At 54.1% G+C, this 20,612-nt stretch overlaps 6 protein-coding genes across 6 annotated transcripts in view; 5 read left to right on the top strand and 1 right to left on the bottom strand.

Moving 5' to 3' along the window:
- Positions 1 to 3,723: 3,723 nt before the first annotated feature.
- Positions 3,724 to 6,213, top strand: CC84DRAFT_1089692 (FAD/NAD(P)-binding domain-containing protein; the record flags this gene model as incomplete). The annotated part of the gene is made up of 1 exon (XM_018174321.1): positions 3,724 to 6,213. The coding sequence occupies one exon, from the start codon at positions 3,724 to 3,726 to the stop codon at positions 6,211 to 6,213; it is 2,490 nt and encodes an 829-aa protein (XP_018037073.1).
- A 587-nt stretch (positions 6,214 to 6,800) lies between these two features.
- On the bottom strand, positions 6,801 to 11,229 carry CC84DRAFT_1257981 (uncharacterized protein; the record flags this gene model as incomplete). Its single annotated transcript, XM_018184784.1, has 3 exons — positions 10,717 to 11,229; positions 8,931 to 10,649; positions 6,801 to 7,068 (listed from the first exon to the last, which is right to left on the bottom strand). Exons 1-3 carry the CDS (start codon positions 11,106 to 11,108, stop codon positions 6,801 to 6,803), a joined length of 2,379 nt encoding a protein of 792 aa, XP_018037072.1. The 5' UTR covers positions 11,109 to 11,229.
- A 544-nt stretch (positions 11,230 to 11,773) lies between these two features.
- On the top strand, positions 11,774 to 13,107 carry CC84DRAFT_1215741 (uncharacterized protein; the record flags this gene model as incomplete). Its single annotated transcript, XM_018182741.1, has 4 exons — positions 11,774 to 11,801; positions 11,854 to 12,318; positions 12,360 to 12,636; positions 12,720 to 13,107. The coding sequence occupies 4 exons, from the start codon at positions 11,774 to 11,776 to the stop codon at positions 13,105 to 13,107; spliced, it is 1,158 nt and encodes a 385-aa protein (XP_018037071.1).
- A 608-nt stretch (positions 13,108 to 13,715) lies between these two features.
- Positions 13,716 to 15,243, top strand: CC84DRAFT_1257979 (NIPSNAP-domain-containing protein). Its single transcript, XM_018184783.1, has 3 exons — positions 13,716 to 14,120; positions 14,219 to 14,515; positions 14,572 to 15,243. Exons 1-3 carry the CDS (start codon positions 13,895 to 13,897, stop codon positions 15,054 to 15,056), a joined length of 1,008 nt encoding a protein of 335 aa, XP_018037070.1. The 5' UTR covers positions 13,716 to 13,894; the 3' UTR covers positions 15,057 to 15,243.
- Positions 15,244 to 15,405: 162 nt separating this feature from the next.
- On the top strand, positions 15,406 to 17,205 carry CC84DRAFT_1257978 (ethanolaminephosphotransferase). Its single transcript, XM_018184782.1, has 5 exons — positions 15,406 to 15,620; positions 15,672 to 15,681; positions 15,776 to 16,076; positions 16,127 to 16,403; positions 16,454 to 17,205. The coding sequence occupies exons 1-5, from the start codon at positions 15,481 to 15,483 to the stop codon at positions 16,965 to 16,967; spliced, it is 1,242 nt and encodes a 413-aa protein (XP_018037069.1). The 5' UTR covers positions 15,406 to 15,480; the 3' UTR covers positions 16,968 to 17,205.
- Positions 17,206 to 19,431: 2,226 nt separating this feature from the next.
- CC84DRAFT_1257977 (uncharacterized protein) overlaps positions 19,432 to 20,612 on the top strand; it is a 3,414-nt gene continuing 2,233 nt past the window's right edge. Inside the window, exon 1 of the mRNA XM_018184781.1 lies at positions 19,432 to 20,609. Coding sequence (XP_018037068.1) covers positions 19,512 to 20,609 — 1,098 coding nt within the window. The 5' untranslated portion in view covers positions 19,432 to 19,511. The remainder of the gene's footprint in view (positions 20,610 to 20,612) is intronic.

Genomic DNA, 20,612 nt, shown 5'->3' with positions numbered 1-20,612 from the left:
ACGTTGCATTTAATAAGCCCGCTGTAGCTGTAGAATCGATCTCTGAATCCGCATCTGAACTCGGAGATTCTGAACCAGATTGGGGAGCGATCAAGTTCATCATGCCATAAACCGCAACCGGATCCCGCTGATCAGGGTCATCGAAGGGTGCTATATCAATATGCCTAAGGTATTTCCTCCAAATTTGTCAGCTTTGCCTCGCTTGGCCGCGTGATTCATAATCTCGGAAGCGTTCCAACAGTTCGCATGTAGACACACGGTGCCCATGGTAGCGTTGTCTTTTACTCCAGCGCCGGAGCGGAACGCCCACCCACTTGATGAAGCCTAAGCGGATATCAGACTTCCATAATTCGTCGTCGTTGTTAAGAACCTAATTAAGAACCCAATTAAGAACTTTAACAGACTTTTACACATCGATCCATTCTTGAACCCTCTAAATCGTAAGATCAATCAACACGTGATCGCGGAGGGGGCGGCGAGCACCGTTTCCTCGATGACCGCAATCTGGACACCGTACATTGATGAGAATCGGTTGAGGGGAAGGAAGCAAAATGTAATTTCGGTGTCGGCGTAGTGATGCGCAAATGAAATGATCGGAAGGAGCTCGGTGCAATTTTTACTGTCCCACATGATACGTAGCCCCTGCAACCCGCCAGCCGCCGAGTCTTCACTATACAATTCTTGAGAAGAAAGTCATGATATAGAAGTGGAGGCTCTCGCGCTCCTATACTAAATGGTTCTTGCCAGAGTAACAAAGAACGCGGATCTCTATGCCTTCTATGACAGCCCAGACCGTAGCGTTTCACAAAACATAGGCATGGCAATCAGAACACAATGCCCCTGTCATAATGATCGTCTAAACGAATTGGCTCTGTCGATTTGGCAGGCTGGACTGGACAAAGACGATAATAACTGCTTGATTCAGTCATTAGAAAACAAAGATATCTACAAGATGAGTACGCGAAGAACAAGATGTCTTCTATCATCTCATTCACGTGTGTCGCCTGAGAAACATGATTAAAGATCGCATTGATAGGATGAAAACCCACTCAAAATAGTGTAATTTCTACTTGCTGGCCCTTACTTGGCGACTCTCCAGGAGGAAATGGCACAAAGGCCATTGACACAAACTCATACAGATCATGTCCGGGCTGTCTTACGACGAACTGCAGTTCTTTGTCAATCTCAAAGTGCACAAGCAGATCCCCGTTTCATACAGTGTCTCGCGCAACGCCAAGATACTGCTTTTCTGTCCCGATAATTGTGTTCTCTAAGTTTTGTCTTTTGGACGCCCAGTTGTATATCTGTTGAATCGAACGAGGAACATCTGCTTCCTTCGTGGAGCGCAAGAGATGCATAGTCTGGTCTGCTATCCAGTAGGTTTCTCGGACCGTTCCTTCCTGATCTGGATCGCCACAACGGGTATACGGATCGTGTTCCTAATGCCATAGGAAATCTTTCCCGTTGGCGACGCAAGAGTGCTGCCAGGAGAATCACCGTAAACTCTTGATTCCAGGGCGACATGTCTATTGAACCTCCATTTTCTGTAGACTCAATCGAGATTGTTCGTTGATCGTGCATGATTTCATTACGGTCCCAGAGCGAGCTGACAACGCTGTTCACGCTCTCGAGTAAGGTTTTCGACGTTTCTGACCAATCTAGTACTCGACAAACTACTTGAAGTGAGAGGTTCCCGTTTGCGTTGATTTGGTACGCTGAAGCTTCATAATGGTTAGATTTGTCGGCACTGGCCCAGGAAGCACATGATCTGGCCGTGCAGCTGACCAGTCGGGAACCCAGGACGGGAGAGCGGCAACCTGCTTAGGCAGTGTGGATGCTCAAAGTACTAGGGTAGTCTTTCGGTCAGCGGTCTTGAATGTAGCGATTCTGGCTCAAGCAAAAACTTCGACTTGGTCGAGCGAATAATCTGGCGACAAAGGTGGAAGATCCGGATGCTAAGTTGTGACCAACCCCAGCAATCAGTATATATGATCGATTGGATTGATTGCTTGTGGCACAGTCGAAGTACCTTGAACCCCAGGAGTGAAGGTCCTAGCGAAGACGATTCTGGTGCCATGCGGGCGTTACGTCGTTGGCGGTAAAGTGCCATTGGTGGAGCATTCGTCAGATTGTGCAAGTTGTTCTCTCTAAAATCACTTAAGAGCCCATGTAGACCGGAAATCTTGGAACATTCATGCCTGTGTGTTGGACGATGTCGAGATAACCGCGAATGCTCGTGATGAACAAACATGAGGCAGCTACAAAGCCAGCAGAAACAGCTCTGCTTCCACATACAATCCACGGGCAACGTGAGAGTAGCAGCTCTTGTATTACCCAAACACGTTTTCATCAGGGATGGTCGAAGAAAGCAAGCATGTGGGTTGCAGATATCTGAGGAGGGGATCGAACGGTTTTTGATAGTTCGCGGCAGATCGAGCGTTGATGGTGCCATTGGAACAGGTACCACAAAGCTTTGCGCACCCAGGGTGTCTTGTACTTGACATAATATTCCTCAACCTGCACCGCTAGGCTGTAGACCTGAGGATCCACGTTCCAGTGCTCGTCTCCGGTCGCATCACTAGGCCAAATTGTATGGCCAGAGGAGACATGCAGCGCAGCACCAGTGGCGACTTAATCTAGGTATCCAGCGCACGTGAAGAGCAGATTGAATCTTCACACATCCTACACATACGTTCCAAGCGCAGGTGGTTACTGCAGGTACAAAGTATGACGACGATGGGCTAGACCCGGCGGCTAGATGCCTAAATCTCGCTTAATCGGTCGTTTCGCCGAGAGATGACGGATCGTTCCCGACAGACAGATGAGCGAATCACGGCTTTCGCGTAGCTCATCATCCCGTTTTGGTTTCAGGCTTGTGCAAGATTAATGGCAGGGGCGATGCATCCTCCCACGCGACGCCAGATATTCCACCAATATCTTTCGTCTCTGGTTTGAGACCCCCACCAGCCGCCTGGCCCCAATGCTCACAGCAAACACTCCGGAACTTCGCGTTTGATAGGATCGACCGACAGAACGGAAACAATAATGGAAACGAAACGATTCGGGCCACCAGCAGCACAATAGGGTCTGTTCCGGTGCCCGAATATTCTGAATAGTGCACCCTATTGACCGTGAGCCCCATTTGTTCCATGCACAAATCGCTATGCAACGATGAGTTTTCTGAGGCTTGGCTGTCGGCAAGAGGGATTGCACTAGAGCGGGACTCCCGCATAATCTTGAACGGAGAATCTACGTTCAGCAGATTAGGTACAGGATCCTTGCAGCATAATTGGCGTCAAACGTGGACATCCGAGATACCCAGGCCATTCCCCAGAACCAGGCAGTAGGTACTGCGGTGGCATGTCCGTGGTTAATCTAAGTCGCACGCGGCTCGAGGTCTTGGGCGTGGTTCGGGGACCCACAGAAATAGAGGATATATGTCGAGAGTGTCGCTCATCTTTCTCAACCACCTTGAGTGATTGCTTCCTTTCTTTTGAAGTCACCGCAAGCTCGGTGTTGTCGTTCATTTTTTCTTGTCAGAGCATCTGCCTGGCGTTACCTTCGTTTCTACAGTCATTCTTTCATCCACCACGACAGAGCTAGGATCTGTCAGCCTCGGTCTTTACCATCCCACTATCCTTCAACCATATACAACTCAACAAACACGAAACGATGCGTTCTACACTTGTAGGCTCGGCGGCGGCCCTTGCCGGACTCTTCCGCATGGCGGCGTCGAACCCGGTCGCTTATACCGATCCGAACACTGGCATCGACTTCCAACAATACTCTGCCACCGGAGTCGCGTTTTCCTTGGGTATTGCTTTCCCCGAGACACTCGGGTCGGACCTCATCGGACAACTTGTGGTTCCAATCACCAAGACGGGTGCGTGGGGAGCTGTTTCGCTTGGCGGAGGCATGTTGAACCATCTTCTGCTTGTTGCATGGGCCAACGGTGAGGAGGTCGTTAGCACTTTCCGTACCGCAGGTGCCTACGCGAATCCAGCTGTCTACGACGCCACCGAAGTCTCAGCGCTGCCGATCGCCAACGGGACCTTCGTCAACAGCACCCACTTCTCATACACCTTCCTCTGTGAGGGATGTATCGTTGGTGGTGACACAACATTCAAGGCGACGGATGACCCTCCTGTCCTTGGATGGGCACTGTCTTCTGGAAACCCGACGACCCCCTCAGATCCCGCAAGTGAGCTCCCATACCACGATGCTGGCTTTGGATTGTATGGTCAACCCATTGCCGCTGCTCAGTCGGCCGACTTCGAGACCTGGGCTTCTTGGGCCTCTAAGACTACCACGCCCGCTCCTGGAGCCGGCAACTCTACCCTGCCAGTGACCGGAAACAGCACATCCCCCGCTCCCACCGTTTCCAACGCTACTTACGATGTTATAGTTGTTGGTGGTGGGACTGCCGGTATCATCGCGGCCGAGCGTATCGCTGAGGCCGGTTCAAGCGTCCTCCTCATCGAGCGTGGCCCTGCCAATACTGTTGCACTCGGATCCAAGGAGGGTCTCGAATGGAACAACACACTGACTCCATATGACATCCCTGCTCTCGGAAGCAGCTTGTCAGGCATTTCCGGCACGAAGATCTGCAGTGACACTGCATCAATGGCTGGGTGCCTTCTCGGAGGATCAAGCTCCATCAACGGAGAGAACTTCATCCGCCCTCCTCAGCACGACTTCCAGAACTGGCCCGCGGAATGGTCCTGGGACGACGTGAGCAAGGCTGCTGACCGCCTGTACTCTCGCAACCCAGGTACCACTCAACCGTCGCTTGATGGCAAACACTACGACGACATGTCCTATAGTGTTGTGTCTTCTTACCTTGACGCAGAAGGCTGGACCAACGTCGACTCGATCGAGACGCCCAACGAGAAGCACATGGTTTACTCTCGCCCTGCTTGGTCTATCGTCAACAACATGCGTGCTGGACCTGCCAGGACCTACATGCCCTTCGCTGAAGAACTCGACAACTTCACTCTCCAGCTCGGCACAAAGGTCATCCAAGTCCAGCGCACTGGCAGCAGCGTCACTGGTGTTCTCGTTCAGCTTGAAGATGGAACTCAGCAGGTCATCAACTTGAAGGCAGGCGGTAAGGTCGTCCTCGCCGCGGGAGCCCTTTCCACCCCTAGGATCCTGTGGAACTCTGGCATCGGCAAGTCTGATGCTCTCAAGATTGTCCAGGGTGGTACTAGTGGCGTCAAGCTTCCGGAAGAAGCTGACTGGATCGACCTTCCCGTTGGTCACGGCCTCAAAGACCACGCTCAAGCTCCTCTCCAGTTCAAGACCTCCGCCAACTACACCGCCTACAAGTACACCGACATCGCCACCGACCCCGTAGAATCCGACGTCGACCTCTACAAGCAAGGCTCTGGTGTGCTCACCCAGGCCGCGCAAAGAATGCACCTCTGGACCTCTGTCAACGGCACTGACGGCCGCGAGCGCTACCTCCAAGGAACTGTCAGCTCCATGAAAGACGGCACAGTCACCATCAAGACCTTCCTCACCCACGGCACCACCTCCACCGGCGAACTCGGCATCACAGCCGGCGGCAACACCGTCCTGAACAAGAAGCCATGGTTGGTCGATGACGCTGACCGTGAGGCGTTCTCCGGCTTCATCCAGTGGTGGATGGACATCACCAGCCAAGCCAACAGCTCCATCACCTCCACGATGGCGCTCCCCACGAACTCTACCCCGGAGTTCATCCTCGCTGAAACCCTTATCTCGGGTGACCACTGGGTTGGAACCACGAAGATGGGCACGGATGATGGACGCAAGAACGGCAGCAGTGTTGTTGACACTGACACCAGGGTCTACGGCACTGACAACCTCTTCGTTGTCGATGCTTCTATCCACCCCGATCTCCCTACTGGAAACACACAGGCTATCATCATGGTCGTTGCCGAGCACGCGGCCGAGAAGATTGCCGCTTTCAAGGTCGCTAATGGCACCGCTCCTGCTACTCCGACTACACCGTCAGCTACCCCCTCAGGTGTCGCCACTCCTTCCAGTGTCGCTGTCGGCAACTCTACTGTGCCATCGGCTACTGCTGCTGCAGAGAAGAAGTACACCATCCAAGAGTTCGTTGCATTCCTCGAGGAGGCTGATGCTGCTGATGGCTCTTCTACCACCACCAGGAAGCGGGATGCTCAGGGCCGGTTGATTCGCCGGTACGTCAGTCGCCGTTCGGTGTAGAGGCCCTTGCGTTATGATGCATAGATGGGGTTACAAGGGTTATGTAAATAGGTGCTTTCTAGATTCGATTCTTCTTGTATATTTTCCAGATATCGTAAATACATTTTCCAGTCACAACGACATTTGACACCACTACAGTTGCTATGAAATTAGTCAGACTAGAGCTCAGCAGTCACAGGCACATGCTACTCAATCTCCCTCGTATGTGTCAGTTTGTAACCTACGATGTCGGAAACAAGAGGTACTTCGATTGCACTAGACATCGACCGCACTTCCAAACGAGTGTACCCCACTAACCCTGTACAATTTTTCCAGCTCAGTAAGGACCGCCTCCGCCACCTTTAGATTCCATTTCCTAGCTGTCGACGACCCCCAAAACCTCCTCAAAGAAGCATACGTCCTTCACGCACTTCCTTAGTTCGGCACACACTTCCCCGTCCTACAGTCACAGTGCTTCTTGCTGTCAGGACAGTTGTCCGCGTAGATCCAGTTGAACTTCCCGCGTGATTTCTCGGCGCAGTACATCTACCATGAACCCGTTTTGTCAGCCACACTTTACTCGTTTCAATCTTTCTCACTCAGTGCGATTAGGGGAAGATGGAGGGAGAGAGAGAGAGGGGTGGGGGGGACTGTACAGAGTGGCCGCCGTTGTTCTCGCAAGCAAAGGCGCCCGAGCCGGGGCACGACTCGCCCTTTTTGGCGTTGCAGATGGCAAGATCGGCGCGCGGGGCGAGGGTGTCGGGGATGCTGGCTGCAGAGGCGGCGAGCGCGAGGGCGAAGATGGCAGCGAAGGACTTCATTTTGGGTTGAAGGGATGAGGTTTGGGCTTGGGATTGTAACTTGCGATTGATGGTGCTGGGGTGATGAGTGCTGTGGATGCTGCCTAAGTGGAGAAAAACAACACGCCTTTATATACACACGATGTGGAGGCGATGGCGGAGAGAAGTCCCTTGCCTTTCTCAGCTGGAGGCCTCTTTGCTTCCACTAGCAAGGCGCTCTAGCTCGTCGAGTATCACCACACAGCATTCCAGTCCCATAGGCCTCACCGCAGATCGATCCTACACTGCTAGTACGAGGCAGGGTTACACCGGCCCCAAGATTTACAGTGTCGGTGAATTGCTGCCACGGAGGGAGATGTAGCCTTGGCGATTGGTGCGGCCGTGATGACGCGTCCGACCATGACTGCGTGTGGATGACAGACCGTAATGAGTACCTGAACAGGGGCGTCGAGACACGGCGGGGAGGCTGAGAGGGGTGCATTGTTAGCACGCGATCGGATATCGGGCGATGGTGATAGACTGATAGTCGATAGACATGCCAGAAACAGAATGTTTTATCGCGGTGTTGCGAGGCACAAGGAAAGGGCTGTGGGGGCCTTTCAATGTGTAGCACACGGCTATGGATTGAAGTCTGACGACCATCTCGCTGGACTCGATGGGATGGGACCTTGGACTATAGAGGAGCCATCTCGACGCTTTTACATGTTCCTCAGGCCTCGAAATAGTAGGTGGTACGCTAGTGATGCTTCCGGAAGCTTTTCGTAGCTTTAATGGCATCTCCCACAATCTCCGTGATTGTATGTAAGCCCTCGAACACAACTTGTCCGACGTCAAAAACTTCTGAATACTCCTGCAAGGCCTCCAAGAAGCGTCACATGACCAGCGTACAACTCCAGTCAGCACTCAATAATACCACACACTTACCTTCACCGCCACGGCAGATGACCGCCACGCATCCGCTCATTTTTAGCGTAAGCGCAGCGTAGTAGTTCCACGAACACCTCCACAACCACCGCGTATGCTATACCCGCTCGATAGACTTTCTACAGTGTTTGCCTAATCAAGGTCTTGCAGGGGCCCTCCCAACACTCGCGGTCGGCTCTCATTCCCCCTAGAGGACGTCCAGCTCGATCAGGTGGCCCACACGGCAACATGATCCCGACAAGGCCGAGTCCAGCTAACCCAATGAAGAGAATCGAATACCAACGCATTGATTCCGGAGCCACGCCTCAATCCAATTGCCTGGTACTATATCCGCTCGGTTTACGTATTCCACACATAGTATGCCCATAAGCTTTGGCACGGACACCACATGTTCCTTTGCTGCTATTGTCCCGAGAGCATTCGAACAGCTACCCCGCAATAGCCGACACGGAAGCGGTGCCGTAGCCTCCCTAGCTTGGCTGACATGTGCGTGCATGCAAGGGACAAGGCCAGCCTCGCAGCAAGGGAGCCGCGTCCACACACGGCGCCGAGATGTTCCATGATCCCTCAAACCGGACGGATTATACAAAACCGCCATGTCCCCGGGTGCTACAGCATTTTCAGGCATCCCAGAGTCCGCGGCTCCAACGACTGCTGTTTGCTAATATGGTGATACGGGGAATGAGGTCACCATTGGAAAGTGGGCCATCGCATTTTGATACGCTTTGACCGGTCCTTTCAACGTCAAACGGCTGACCTTGTCTCAGTCGAAGCGGTCAATGTGGCTGAGATAGGTGAATATGGTATTTCAAATTTGGATTGCTTGAGCAGGTTGTATGTGGCTAGGTGTTCGCGGCACTTGTTGTCTGGTCTATAGGTCTGCATGCATGACGACGTTGAGCGAACGACTTTTCGACAAAAAACTTAGTCGGTCAAGCAGCTTCTATCTCCCTGTCGCAAGAAAACCTCTCGTGGGATGGGTCCAGCTCGTCAGGCGCAGAGTTATATGCCTACCACATCTCCCTATATCTCAGAAGATCCCTCTGCCCATAGCACTCCCCCACCACAGTCAGTATCATATCAATCGTAACCTTCGTATTGAGATCCATATCTACCTCGGCCTTCCGTTTCTCCTTGGTATGGTCACCTTTTTCCGAATCACTGGAGGAATCTCGCTCGGACTGCTGTTCAGCCACACCATTCATACCGCCATTCTGACCGGAATAGTCCCGTGCTTCAGCGATGATCTCAGGTGGGAGCTCGGCGAGATAAGCTTCGTCTTGATCCGCGAGAACGGCGCGGCGGAGTTCAGGATTGAGGGAGGCGAGGAAGGTTGCCGGGTCGGTGTTTTCGGGCATTGCGGCGGCTTGCTTCCGGGCTTCGGCGAGGGCTTCTTCGTGGGAGCACTTGGTCTGGGCTTTAGATTGCACTTCCTCTCGTTGTATTTTCTCCGCGGGCTTCTTGGCCTGGCTTGACTGCGACGGCGATGTAGAGTTGCTACCGTTCGTCTTCGCACCCTGCGTAGCTCGCAGGGCTGCCCTGCGATGTGCCTCCTGCCTTGCTTTGGTCATTTTACATGACGGGTCATTGCACCTCTTGCCATTATGTCGGTGAGATCCACTTGTTCGAGGCTCCTTGTGCGCTAGCTGTTTTCCTTTGAGCTGGTGCGCTGGGACTTTGCGGTCTGGAATGGAATCCGTGACAAGATTGTCTCCGAGCTGGGCGAGGAGACGGGCGCGCGCTGCCTCCAGGTCGGCTGGAGTGTCTTCTTCTTCGGGGTCGTCGTCTTTGACCTCACCCTCATCCTCTGAGCTTGACATGTCGTCTTTGTGCCCCTTGTGCGTCGATTGGGCTGAATGCGATTGTGTCTGGCGTTCCGCCGCACCGTCGAACTGCCCGCCGAGATCCAGAGGCGGCTCGTATTCGTCATCGTCCTCGTGTACTTCACCATCTTCGACACGCTGACGTTGTTCCTTTGGCGCAAAGCTCGTCTCTCGTGCTTCATTCCCTTCATCAACTTCCATTTCGCTATGATCCTCGTCTTCATCATCGTCCTCTCCCTCGACCTCCCACTCTTCCGCATCATCTTCTCCTTCAAGCCGGTAGGCGTCTCGCCGCTCTCCGCTCCGCAGCCGAATGCTTAGCTGCCCCGCCTTGTGTCCCAGCTCCCGTATGCGGCCCACCTTATAGTAGTCCAGCGTCCCGGAGTCTCCAGTCAAAGCCAATAAAGTCCAGATCCAGCAGCTCTTCTGTTTCGATATCGTGTCTCCGATGATCAGCACCTCGGAGACATACTCCAGTGCGCGATAGAGGCCTTTATCGTCGAGCTGGGCGACCAATGCCGGCGTCGGGTACTTGTTGTCAAACGCATACCGCCAGTCGCTCTTGTAGTATGGTACCCTTACGTTCGCGTACTTGTCCGGGTCTGCCTTGACCAAAGCAGCCAGCTCTCTCGGGTCAGCGTTGGCCAATGTGTTCCGGAGCGCTTTGTAGCGGCCGAGCAGCGACTTGTAGTATGCAGCTTGCGGGTCGATGTCGTGGTATTGCGCCCACTCGTCGTCTTCGTCATAATACTCTCCATCCGCCTCATCGTCCACGGCCACCCACGTGCCTTCATGGAACCTCACGCGGAGCTCCCCGGTGCCGTCGTTGTATGTGGGCCGATCGCGGTCCCCGTTCTTGGGCGCTTGTGACGGTGCGACGAGAAGGGTGGGTATGGTGGAAGCTTCAGACCTATCACACAGGTAAGCTGTGCGTTCATGTCAACGAGGGTGCCAGAGAGGGATTCACATGAACTCACCTCACGCTGCGAAGGTACGCAAGAGCCTCTCTGGTGGTGTCATCTGCGTCGGAGGCAGAATCGTCGTCCAGGCCAGGGAACATGGTCTGCATGCCATTCTCTTTCTCCGGGCGCTTCACGCGGCGCGTATCGCTAAGAGCTCTGCCCGGTGACGAAGCTGCCCTGGGTGCATCGTCTGCTCTTGATCGCTTGGTGTACGGCGTTTTGTCTCCGTCCAGATCCGCGGCAGCAACGGCCTCAAACTTCCGTTTCGCGGGCGGTATTTCGCTCTTGAGCGGGTGTTGCGCCGTGAGCGACTCAAGGTAATTGTCCGGCCGGCGCAGCCTGTTGTAAGCAGCGCCGTCTTCGGTAACAGCCAAGTTCACACCAGATTGCGGCATAGTTCCAGGCATGCGACGTGTATTTCGCCGTGTTGCTGTTGTTGGCGATGAGGTAATGGTGCCTGCCTGGTGCTGGAAAGTTTTAGTGGGTCCTCGTCCTCTAGCTCACGCACGGGCCATTCACTCATCGCGGTGAACAACAACAGCTGCAATCGACGGCTGATTTCATTACCCGATTAAGCAATTTGCCAAAATAACTCCTCATCACTCACAGAAAGTTCAAGTGTGCAACTTCCAGAAGATGAGTCTATGATCATCACAGCCATGGAAACAAACGTCCAGCCAATGAAAACAGCTGCAATAGCATAGTATCTCTCAACAACCAGCGGCCTAGAATATCGACCAGCTCATGCAATCTGTTCCACATCCATGAGCAGTACCATATAACCTCTGGCCCACGCGGTCCCGACATTTCATACAGACACGTGGATTAACGTGGCTAACAGCGCCCCTTGCACGAGTGTTGACCACCACAACCATACTTTACCTACGCACTATGCGTACCTAGAACCCTCGCCCACCTTTCTCAACTTTGGTTGTATGACCCAACACACAAGAGCAAGCTCTTAACGATGAAAATACGAAAGTCAAGTCGACCTACGTATCTACTTCCGGAATTAACACACCGTACCCGGACTGTTTGTTCAAGTACTGTATCACTACAGTCGTTCGCGATCATGGGCGACATCCACAGCTCCGAGGGAAGTCCATAACATGCTTTGTCTGAAGGTAGCCTGACTGAACTCGCAGCTTCCAGATAGTGATAGCAAGTTGCTGTCCAACCCCAATAGGGGCTACTACGGCAAATCCTACCCCGGCCAGAGATTCTTCGTCCAAGAGCCCGGTCCTTTCGGTGAGAAATCCACCCGTGGTGGAACCTTGATGGGATGGTCTTTTATCACCACACATGGTGGAAAAGTCACGGGATATACCTCAAGCTATGTGTTTCACAAGGACGGCAAGCAACCCAATTTCGCGATCGAAGATGGAGAGATGGCTGTATACAACGGGAAGCGAAAAGGCAAAGAGTCAGAGAATCCGTCTTCTTGGAGACGATTGTCGGACAGTAGACTGGTGGAAAGTGTTGCGCAGATGAGGAAGAAAACCCTAAAGGCGGATGGGTGGACAATGATTGCTCCTCATGAGTGGGCGATAGAGGAAATGCCGCGGAAGATGAGCGTGGCACCGGAAAGTCCGTCCGAAGGTTCCGCATCTAAGGAGAGTACGTCGGAGAGTTCTGGGTCGAAGACAATTCACCAAGAGCCTCCGAGTCAAAGGGGGACAGGAAACCTCAATATCAGAGTGCTCCGATCGTTTCATCCTCGTCGAAGGAGAGTCTGTTGCAGAGGTCTGCGGATGAGGATACCGAGCTCTTTGAGTCACTCTTCTCAAAGAAGAGGCGAAAGGAACATGCCGAGAAATTCTTCATGTCGCTGCTGGCGAAGGGCCAGCCATGGCTTGGAGCCAGATCGTCGCTGGCGCATCCAATCGTATTCGACCCCAACGTTCCGTGGGAAATGCTCCCCTACAAGGCGTTCACGTAAGGTCCCTTCCTTCCTAGTATCGGGCGTTCGAGTTCGTTCCTGATGTTCCCTCTCCACTTATCTTGCTAACACCACTCAGCCATACCACCCCCCAATGCGCAGCACTCGGCCATTTCCTCTCGCGATCCGAAACTGACAAGCCTACAAACCCCTTGATGAAGTCCCCAAACTTCACCATCATCATCCGAGACATAGGCCGCTTCGACCATACTGGCCGCCAGCCGGGCCTCATGATCCAGGCAACAAATTTTAGCATCCGCCAGCTCGATAGGGGATTTGTGCCTGGAGAGAGGAGGGTTGAGATCTGGAGAAACGGGGAGACGTTTTGTTTTCCTGGTGTGATTGCCGTTATGGCGGATAGGTGTGCGTGGTTCTTGGGGGACGAGGAGCTAAGAAGGGGCGAGTGGATTATGGAGATGGAAAAAAGGAAAAATCTGGTCTCGGGAGTGGGCTTGGGGCAGCCATAACGACGGGGTACTCGGGTCGTGCTAGGGTAGGGGTCGTAGTTGTACCTGTAGGACCTGTAGGGACTCAACTCGCGTTACACAGAGTCCCAATGGGCCCTGGATTATGGGTGGGATTAGAAGACGATTGCAAATTGTGCAGATCTCTGGAGCTCTTATGGCAGTGTTGGCGATCAAGAAGAGTCATGGTGCAAGTAGACAGCATGATAATGACCTCAAGCATTTCATAGCTATTCCAGCCCCACCAAAACCTCATCTCGAGATGGTGGCTAGCAGCGTGCATGGCCATCGAACGAGCTGTGGGCCTTCCGGCCGCGGATGCGGTGCGCATGCACCTTGATGCGTAGGTGGATCGCCAAGATGAAGCCTGTGACGTCAGTAGCAAAGGACAGGTAAAGCAAATACGTCGACAGTGGAGATGAGGCTCTGCAATAAGACGTGGAATTGGATGGAGCGGGAAGAGGGCGTGAAGCAGCGAATTACTGAACAATGGTGTGTGGGTCCTGGGGCGACTTCGCGGCTTCCCCAGCTTTCCCCCGTGGAGCAGGCGCGCTAGGAGCTTGGGCCACGGCCAGGATGGCAGGCGCACCTGAGAGCTTCCCCTCAGTCATCCTGCAGCGGGTTACACAGCAGAGAAGTAGCAGACGCAGACAGAGCCGCTCCTCTACCACTCCTCCTCGCCCGCCATCGCCAACCCACCTCGCCTCCATCTTCTATCTCCGACCGCAGCAGCTCGCGCGAGCTTCCGTTGACTCTGACGTCAATCATTGCACTAGAAACCACCATCGCAATGCTCGCCCGTCGTGTTGGCGCTGGTCTGCGCAGCGCTGTCCCCGCGCAGCCTACGACTGCCATTGTCAATTCGCGTTGCTTCACAGCCTACGCCGCAGCCCAGGCTCAGAAAGCCCCTGCTCTCGCCGACATCAGGCCCGATGGAGCTGCCGAGTTCAATGCCCGACAAAAAGAGTACCGTGAGGGCCTCATAGCCGCTCAGAAGGAGAAGGAGCAAAGAGAAAGTCAGTCATCCCCCTCCGGTAATCTGCCTGCATCGTTACTTCTGCTGGGGGGAGATGTAGTCAGGTGAGCACCCTCGGATCGCTAACATCCAATGCAGAAGAAGCTCGTGCACAAGATGATGGCGACAAGAAGAAGGGCGGCGCCCTGAAGTCGCTGATCTACGGCACGCCCGAGGGACGCGAACTCGATAAGGACATTGAGAGGAGCTTCTCGCAGGTCCTTGCCCGCGGCAAGTACGTGCATTCCATCGTCTTCCACGATGTCAAGCCAGACAAGGTCGACGAGTACACGGAGCTTGTGGGCAACTGGTATCCCAGAGTGGCATCAATGCCGGAGAACAAGGTGCACTTGGTGGGCAGCTGGAGAACCGAGGTTGGCGAATGTGACACATTCGGTAAGCAGTCACCTCATCGTGCAAACTGAGCCGCGTGTTAAATAACCGTCCTCTAGTGCATATCTGGGAGTACCAGCGGTACGAGGGCTACCACGCCTCGCTCAACGCCATCCAACACCACCCTGAATTCGCCGAATTCGACTCCAAGCTAAAGCACCTGATCAACTCGAAGCGCAATTCGCTTATGCAAGAGTTCTCCTTCTGGCCAACGACTCCGCCACGCCAACTAGGAGGCCTTTTCGAGCTCCGTTCTTACACGCTGCACCCCGGCAACCTTCTCGAGTGGGAGACACACTGGAGGCGCGGCCTGAAGGCACGTCGGGAGGTCATGGAGGGTGTGGGTGCTTGGTTCGTGCAGATTGGCGAGCTGAACACGGTGCACCACCTGTGGCAGTTTGCTAATCTCGAGGAGCGCAAGGTTCGCCGCGAGCAGAGCTGGAGCGTTGAGGGCTGGGGCGAGACGGTGCACAAGACGGTGCCGCTGATCCAGGAGATGAAGAGCAGGATCTTGATTCCTTGCCCATGGAGCCCGGTCGCGTGAGCGGCAAGCATCTGTCTTTGATATTCCAATTTGCGATGGCGAAAAGAAGGCAACTCAGTACGGCGTAAATCATGTTCAGGCGCAGGAAGATTTTCATGTAGTATAACTCCACTCCCGGCAATGAGCTTCATCCGGACCAGCAAGCGATCGACATCATCTGTAATAGTGAAAGCGATGGATACGCTCCAAAGACACGTGCTTCATTCGTCGTAGCGATTTGACAACTATTTTAGCCCAGGGCGCGTTCTTTGAAACAAGCGAGTGTTTTCTGGCAGACCCCACCCCACGTCATCACCATCACAAGCTAGCGAGACGCGAAACCTGGCTTGCCCAGAAATTGTAGCGAACACCACAACCTGCCATCCTCCGCCCTCAACACCTCCTACACGGTTTCGACGCGACACGATACCAACAAACCGCCGTCATGGTGTACATACGGCAGGACAAGCTCCCGAAGCTCAAGGAGTACAAATACTCTGGAGTCGATCACAGTCTGGTTTCGCGCTATGTCTTGAAGCCCTTCTACACGCATGTCGTGATCAAATGCTTCCCCATGTGGATGGCGTACGTATGATGGCTTGCGAAGTCGAATGTAGAAAGCTAACGCGTGGACAGACCAAATCTTGTAAGTTTCCTCTCAGGCACGACGACCCGCCGAGCGCACAAAACGCCGCACACGCAAACGCGCCAAAGATGCATGTACTGACAGAGAGGCATAGATCACTCTTTCCGGATTCGGATTCGTCGTCGCCAACTTTCTGACTATGCTGTGGTACACGCCGACGCTCGACCAGGACTGTCCGCCGTGGGTGTACGCTAGCTGGGCGATTGGGCTCTTCCTGTACCAGACGTTCGATGCGGTGGATGGGAGCCAGGCAAGGAGGACACACCAGAGCGGCCCGCTAGGCGAGCTCTTTGATCACGGTGTCGACGCTGTCAACACTACGTTGGAGGTCCTGCTTTTTTCGGCTGCGATGAACTTGGGACAGGGCTGGAAAACTGTCCTCACGCTGTTTGCTTGTGAGTAAAACTGGGCTTGGGATTCAAACGAAATCTGACATTGCAAAAAGCGCTCTTGACATTCTACGTCCAGACTTGGGACGAATACCACACCCATGTGCTCACGCTCGGCTTCATCTCTGGGCCCGTCGAGGGAATCCTCACCCTGTGCTTCGTATACGCGGCTACGGCCGTCCTCGGTGGCGGCAGCTTCTGGCAGCGATCACTCCTCGAGAGCATCGGCGTACAGAACTACGACCTCATCCCCGACGTTCTCTACAACCTGGCTTGGAATGAGTGGTACATGGTCTACGGCAGCGTGGTGCTCGTATTCAACACCGTGAGCAGGTACGTTCTCCCTTTCCCGGCCATCCATTTCAGAGTGCTGACATATACAGCGCCCTGAATGTAATGAAAGCTCGCCGTGCCCGTGGCCAACGCACCCGCGTCGCCCTCATGGGCCTCCTCACTTTCGGCGCCGCCTGGACCCTCATCCCCGCGTACCTCTACCTGCAGCCCATGATTCTGCACAACCATCTCGTCCCCTTCATCTTCTACGCTGGCCTCGTAAACGCCTACTCCGTCGGCCGTATCATCATCTCGCACCTGACCAAGTCGCGCTTCCCACGCGGCAACGTGCTGATCTACCCGCTCATCTACGGCGTCGCAGACTCGCTCGGCCCATTCCTACAGGAGCGGGTTGGCTTCGGCTGGCCAAGCGCGCTGGGCAACGATGTGTATCAGGTTGCGTTTGTGTTTATGTGCCTGGGGCTGGCAATCGGCGTCCATGGTAGCTTCGTTATTGACGTCATTTGGACCATCTGCGACTACTTGGATATCTGGTGCTTGACTATCAAGTACCCGTACCAGCCGGTCAAGGAGAACGAAGAGAAGGTGAAGAAGGATGAATAAGATGGGGGCTACTAGCTGGGTTGCGAGACGGATGGAGTTGGGACGAGAAATGAGAGCACGGTGGGTATGGTTGCATTGCATTGCTGTTCCAAGTATCGCTTCGCGAGGCGAGGAGGTGCGTTAGCGAGAAGCGTAGTACTGTTGGGCTCTGCTTCTGCACAGCATGGATACATTTAAGGATTCTATATGTTCTGGGGCGTAAATTGCGGGCGAGAATATACCCTTTGGCTAGTCGTACTTGTACAATTTGTTTTATCGCATGAACAGAGTCCATTCACTCCTAAAGTTGACAGACCTCTTCGTGCAACCCTGAAGGTCGAACTCGAATCCCTCGAGCTTCCTCCCACTAATCCAAGCCCTCTCATTGGCCCTGTGCCATCTCGACTCCACACGCACACGTCCATACACATCTTCACAGACTGTCATCACGGGCCACAGCGCCACGCAAAGCGCCGCCAATAAACGAAGCACTGATTATTGCATGCCCCGCCTGCATTCGACACTTCCCGCTGCTACCACTTGTGGAAAGTCCGTGACATGGCGACGTTGGCCTTGCCCGACACCAAAACCAGCATCGTCACCTGCTCTCGCCACTCTAGGTCATGGAGTTTTCCCCCCGATGAGTCCATTGTTCAGGCAAAGGCAAAGGGTCTGATTTGGTGCCTGGTACTTGGAACAAATGCATGGTCTTTCGTTGGGAACGAACGGGGTGAGCCACGTGCACGCCGCTCTTCTAGCTGAATTTCGTTCACATGCACACTCCCACGCATGAAGATGAGGCATTACTAAGACTGCGTGTCTGATTTTAGTGTTTGCGCCTTGCTGCGATCGATAGTTGAACTAGGCTGCCATTCTGGGTGGCGTCGGCGTGGATGGGACCGTGGTACTGGGACAGAGACGGACTCATCGCGTCGTCCAGGCCTGGGGTGTGATTTGCAGAGAGTGGATGAAGGAGCATGTAGTAGCAAAACCTAGTATCGTAATCGTATACTAAATCGCTCGTACAGACGAAGTCATACGTAGATTTCAGCTCACTCTTTGTTATTCTGCTTCTTATGCATCCATCATCCTCTTCACCAAACCCTCACGCTCCCCAAAGTACGAAGATGAAGATGCGCTGAATCGGAAGAGGCAGACGCTAGGGGATGGGTCTGGCGACGTAGGAGAAGTCACAGTTGATCCATTCAATGGTCATAAGCCTGAAGATGTGCATCGTCGTCCCGAAACCTGCGATTTTGCTGCAACAACTGGAGTGCGATGTCTTGGTTTGTGGAATCAGCGGAAAGACCCAGCTTGCTTCCAAGAGCACACATAACATACAATTATCTAGAACGCTGATTATCGTTTTTGTGAAGCCGAGGAACGGCTTCTTCATTCCATACCTGTCTAAGAAGCGAGAGTCTTCACAGAGGAGTACACACGAATCTCACGAGCCGGGAGCATCGCTGATGAGCGGTGTCACCGCAGCGCGAACAGCGCGTCTTGATATGCTTCGCACAAGTGCGCATATTGCGGCGTAGTCCGCAGTGACATGTCTAGGCTTAGAAGCAAGGCTATCGAGCTACGTTCGGCAGAGGTTTTGAGGGCGCGTAGGAAGGGTTTCTCTAGGTACACCGCTGCGCGACATCAAGGTGTTTGTTTGGAAAAGCGACCCATGAAGTGAAATGCATGCTTATTTCCTAAGCATGGTGAGTGCGCCTGTATACGATGGAGATTATTCTACGGTGGAAATTATATACGTGCAGTTCGTGAGCTAGATGCGCAGCTTTGGAACAAGCAGAGCTTGTACATTGACGTGGTTCTATGATATGTGACTATTTTTTTTGGACGAGAGCGGGTGAACAAGTGGCGGTGATCTTGATTTACTGGGGGTTGTGAATGGTGGCTCAGCTACTCTCAAAGTCCGCGGATTTCAGTTCGATCGAAGGCAGATTTCGGGCGGTCGTTATGGGTTCGTTTGCTGGCGAGCGTTCAACCTTGAAATCTTATGAGACTGATCTCCCGTATCGATATCACTACTTGCTTTATCCTTGTCACTAGGATGGATGCCCAGGTGGTCTGCAGTCCGTGTACATCACAGGGGCTTACCGAAACGCCCGAGCGCATGGAAGAGCCACACAGCCCTGTCAGATTGTGTGAGTGTCTTGTAGGACGCTTCGCCGATGGAACATGAAGCTTGTGACAAGTTGCATCGAGACGGGACACTCCTAGACGCTTCAGCTTTCCATACAAGCGTATGCGGCTTTGTATGAACACCTAACTTAGACATCAACTATTATTACAACGCATCGAAGACTGCTCACATGAGATGGGAGTGCAAGTGCGACTTTATCGTTTTGGGCCTGCGAGCGAGGGCGTTGCTGGGCCAACGCGAACCACGTAACCGAACGCTTGGCGCGACCACACAGATAACAACGCTCGGTCGCACCCGCCTCCCGCTTCTCCACCTTCACACCACCGCACATCACTTGCTTGCACCATAACCAGCACCACTAATTCAGCAAAAAAGACCTTCCATCTGGTACAAACTCAGCAGCAAGCAAAATGGTCGCGACACGCTCTCGTGGCAAGGCCACAGGCGACGCCGCCACCACCAACGCGCCTTCCACTACATCCATCCTCAACGCGCCGCCCAAGCGTGCCCCGAAGCGCAAGGCCGAGGAGGCCCCGGCAGCTGAGCCCGCTGCACTCTTCACAGCCGCAAAGAAGCCAACCAAGAGGACCAAGACTGCAGAGCCCGCTCCCAAGAAGCCCGCCGACAAGCCCGCCACAAAGCCCGCGACGCGCACGACCAGGCGCGCGGCAAAGCCCGTCGAGGAGACTCAGGCTGAGGACACAGAAGCGCCAGAGCCGGCCAAGCGTGCCACTCGCGGTCGCAAGGCCGCAGTACTCCCTCCCAGTAAGGCAACAGCACCCGCTCCCACGAAGGCAACAACAACCGCTCCCAAGAAGGCAGCAGCGCCCGCTCCTAAGAAGGCAGCAGCGCCCGCTCCTAAGAAGGCAGCAGCACCCGCTCCTAAGAAGGCAGCAGCACCCGCTCCCAAGAAGTCCGCTCAGAAGCCCGCGACGCGCACGACCAGGCGTGCGGCAAAGCCCGTCGAGGAGACTCAGGCTGAGGACACAGAAGCGCCAGAGCCGGCCAAGCGTGCCACTCGCGGTCGCAAAGCCGCTGAGCCAGCTCCTCCAGTCCAGGACGAAGAAGCCTTGCAGGCCATCCTGAACCAGGAAGCTCTTGAAGAGCTGCCCATCGACTACCCCACCACGCCGGCACATATCGCAGAGGCACATGGAAACCAAAAGGCATTCAAGGAGCTTGCCGCCGAGTATCCATCTACCCCCAATGAGTTTGTGGATGCGCACGAGAACCAGCAGGCGTTTGAGCAGATGGCGGGCTACCCCAAGACTCCCTCCCATATCACTGCTCCGGTGTCTTCACGAGAGGCACTTCGGGAGTTGCCCATCGACTACCCTACCACGCCGGCACATATCATGGCTCCGGTACCTTCGCGAGAGGCACTTCGGGAGTTGCCCGTTGACTACCCTACCACGCCGGCACATATTATGGCTCCGGTATCTTCGCGAGAGGCACTTCGGGAGTTGCCCATCGACTACCCTACCACGCCGGCACATATCATGGCTCCGGTA

Source organism: Paraphaeosphaeria sporulosa, assembly GCF_001642045.1.
Source record: "Paraphaeosphaeria sporulosa strain AP3s5-JAC2a unplaced genomic scaffold CC84scaffold_4, whole genome shotgun sequence".
In the NCBI taxonomy this organism is placed as follows: domain Eukaryota; kingdom Fungi; phylum Ascomycota; class Dothideomycetes; order Pleosporales; family Didymosphaeriaceae; genus Paraphaeosphaeria; species Paraphaeosphaeria sporulosa.
The sequence above is the reverse complement of the archived record's forward strand: the minus strand, read 5'-3'. Positions and strand labels throughout refer to the sequence as shown.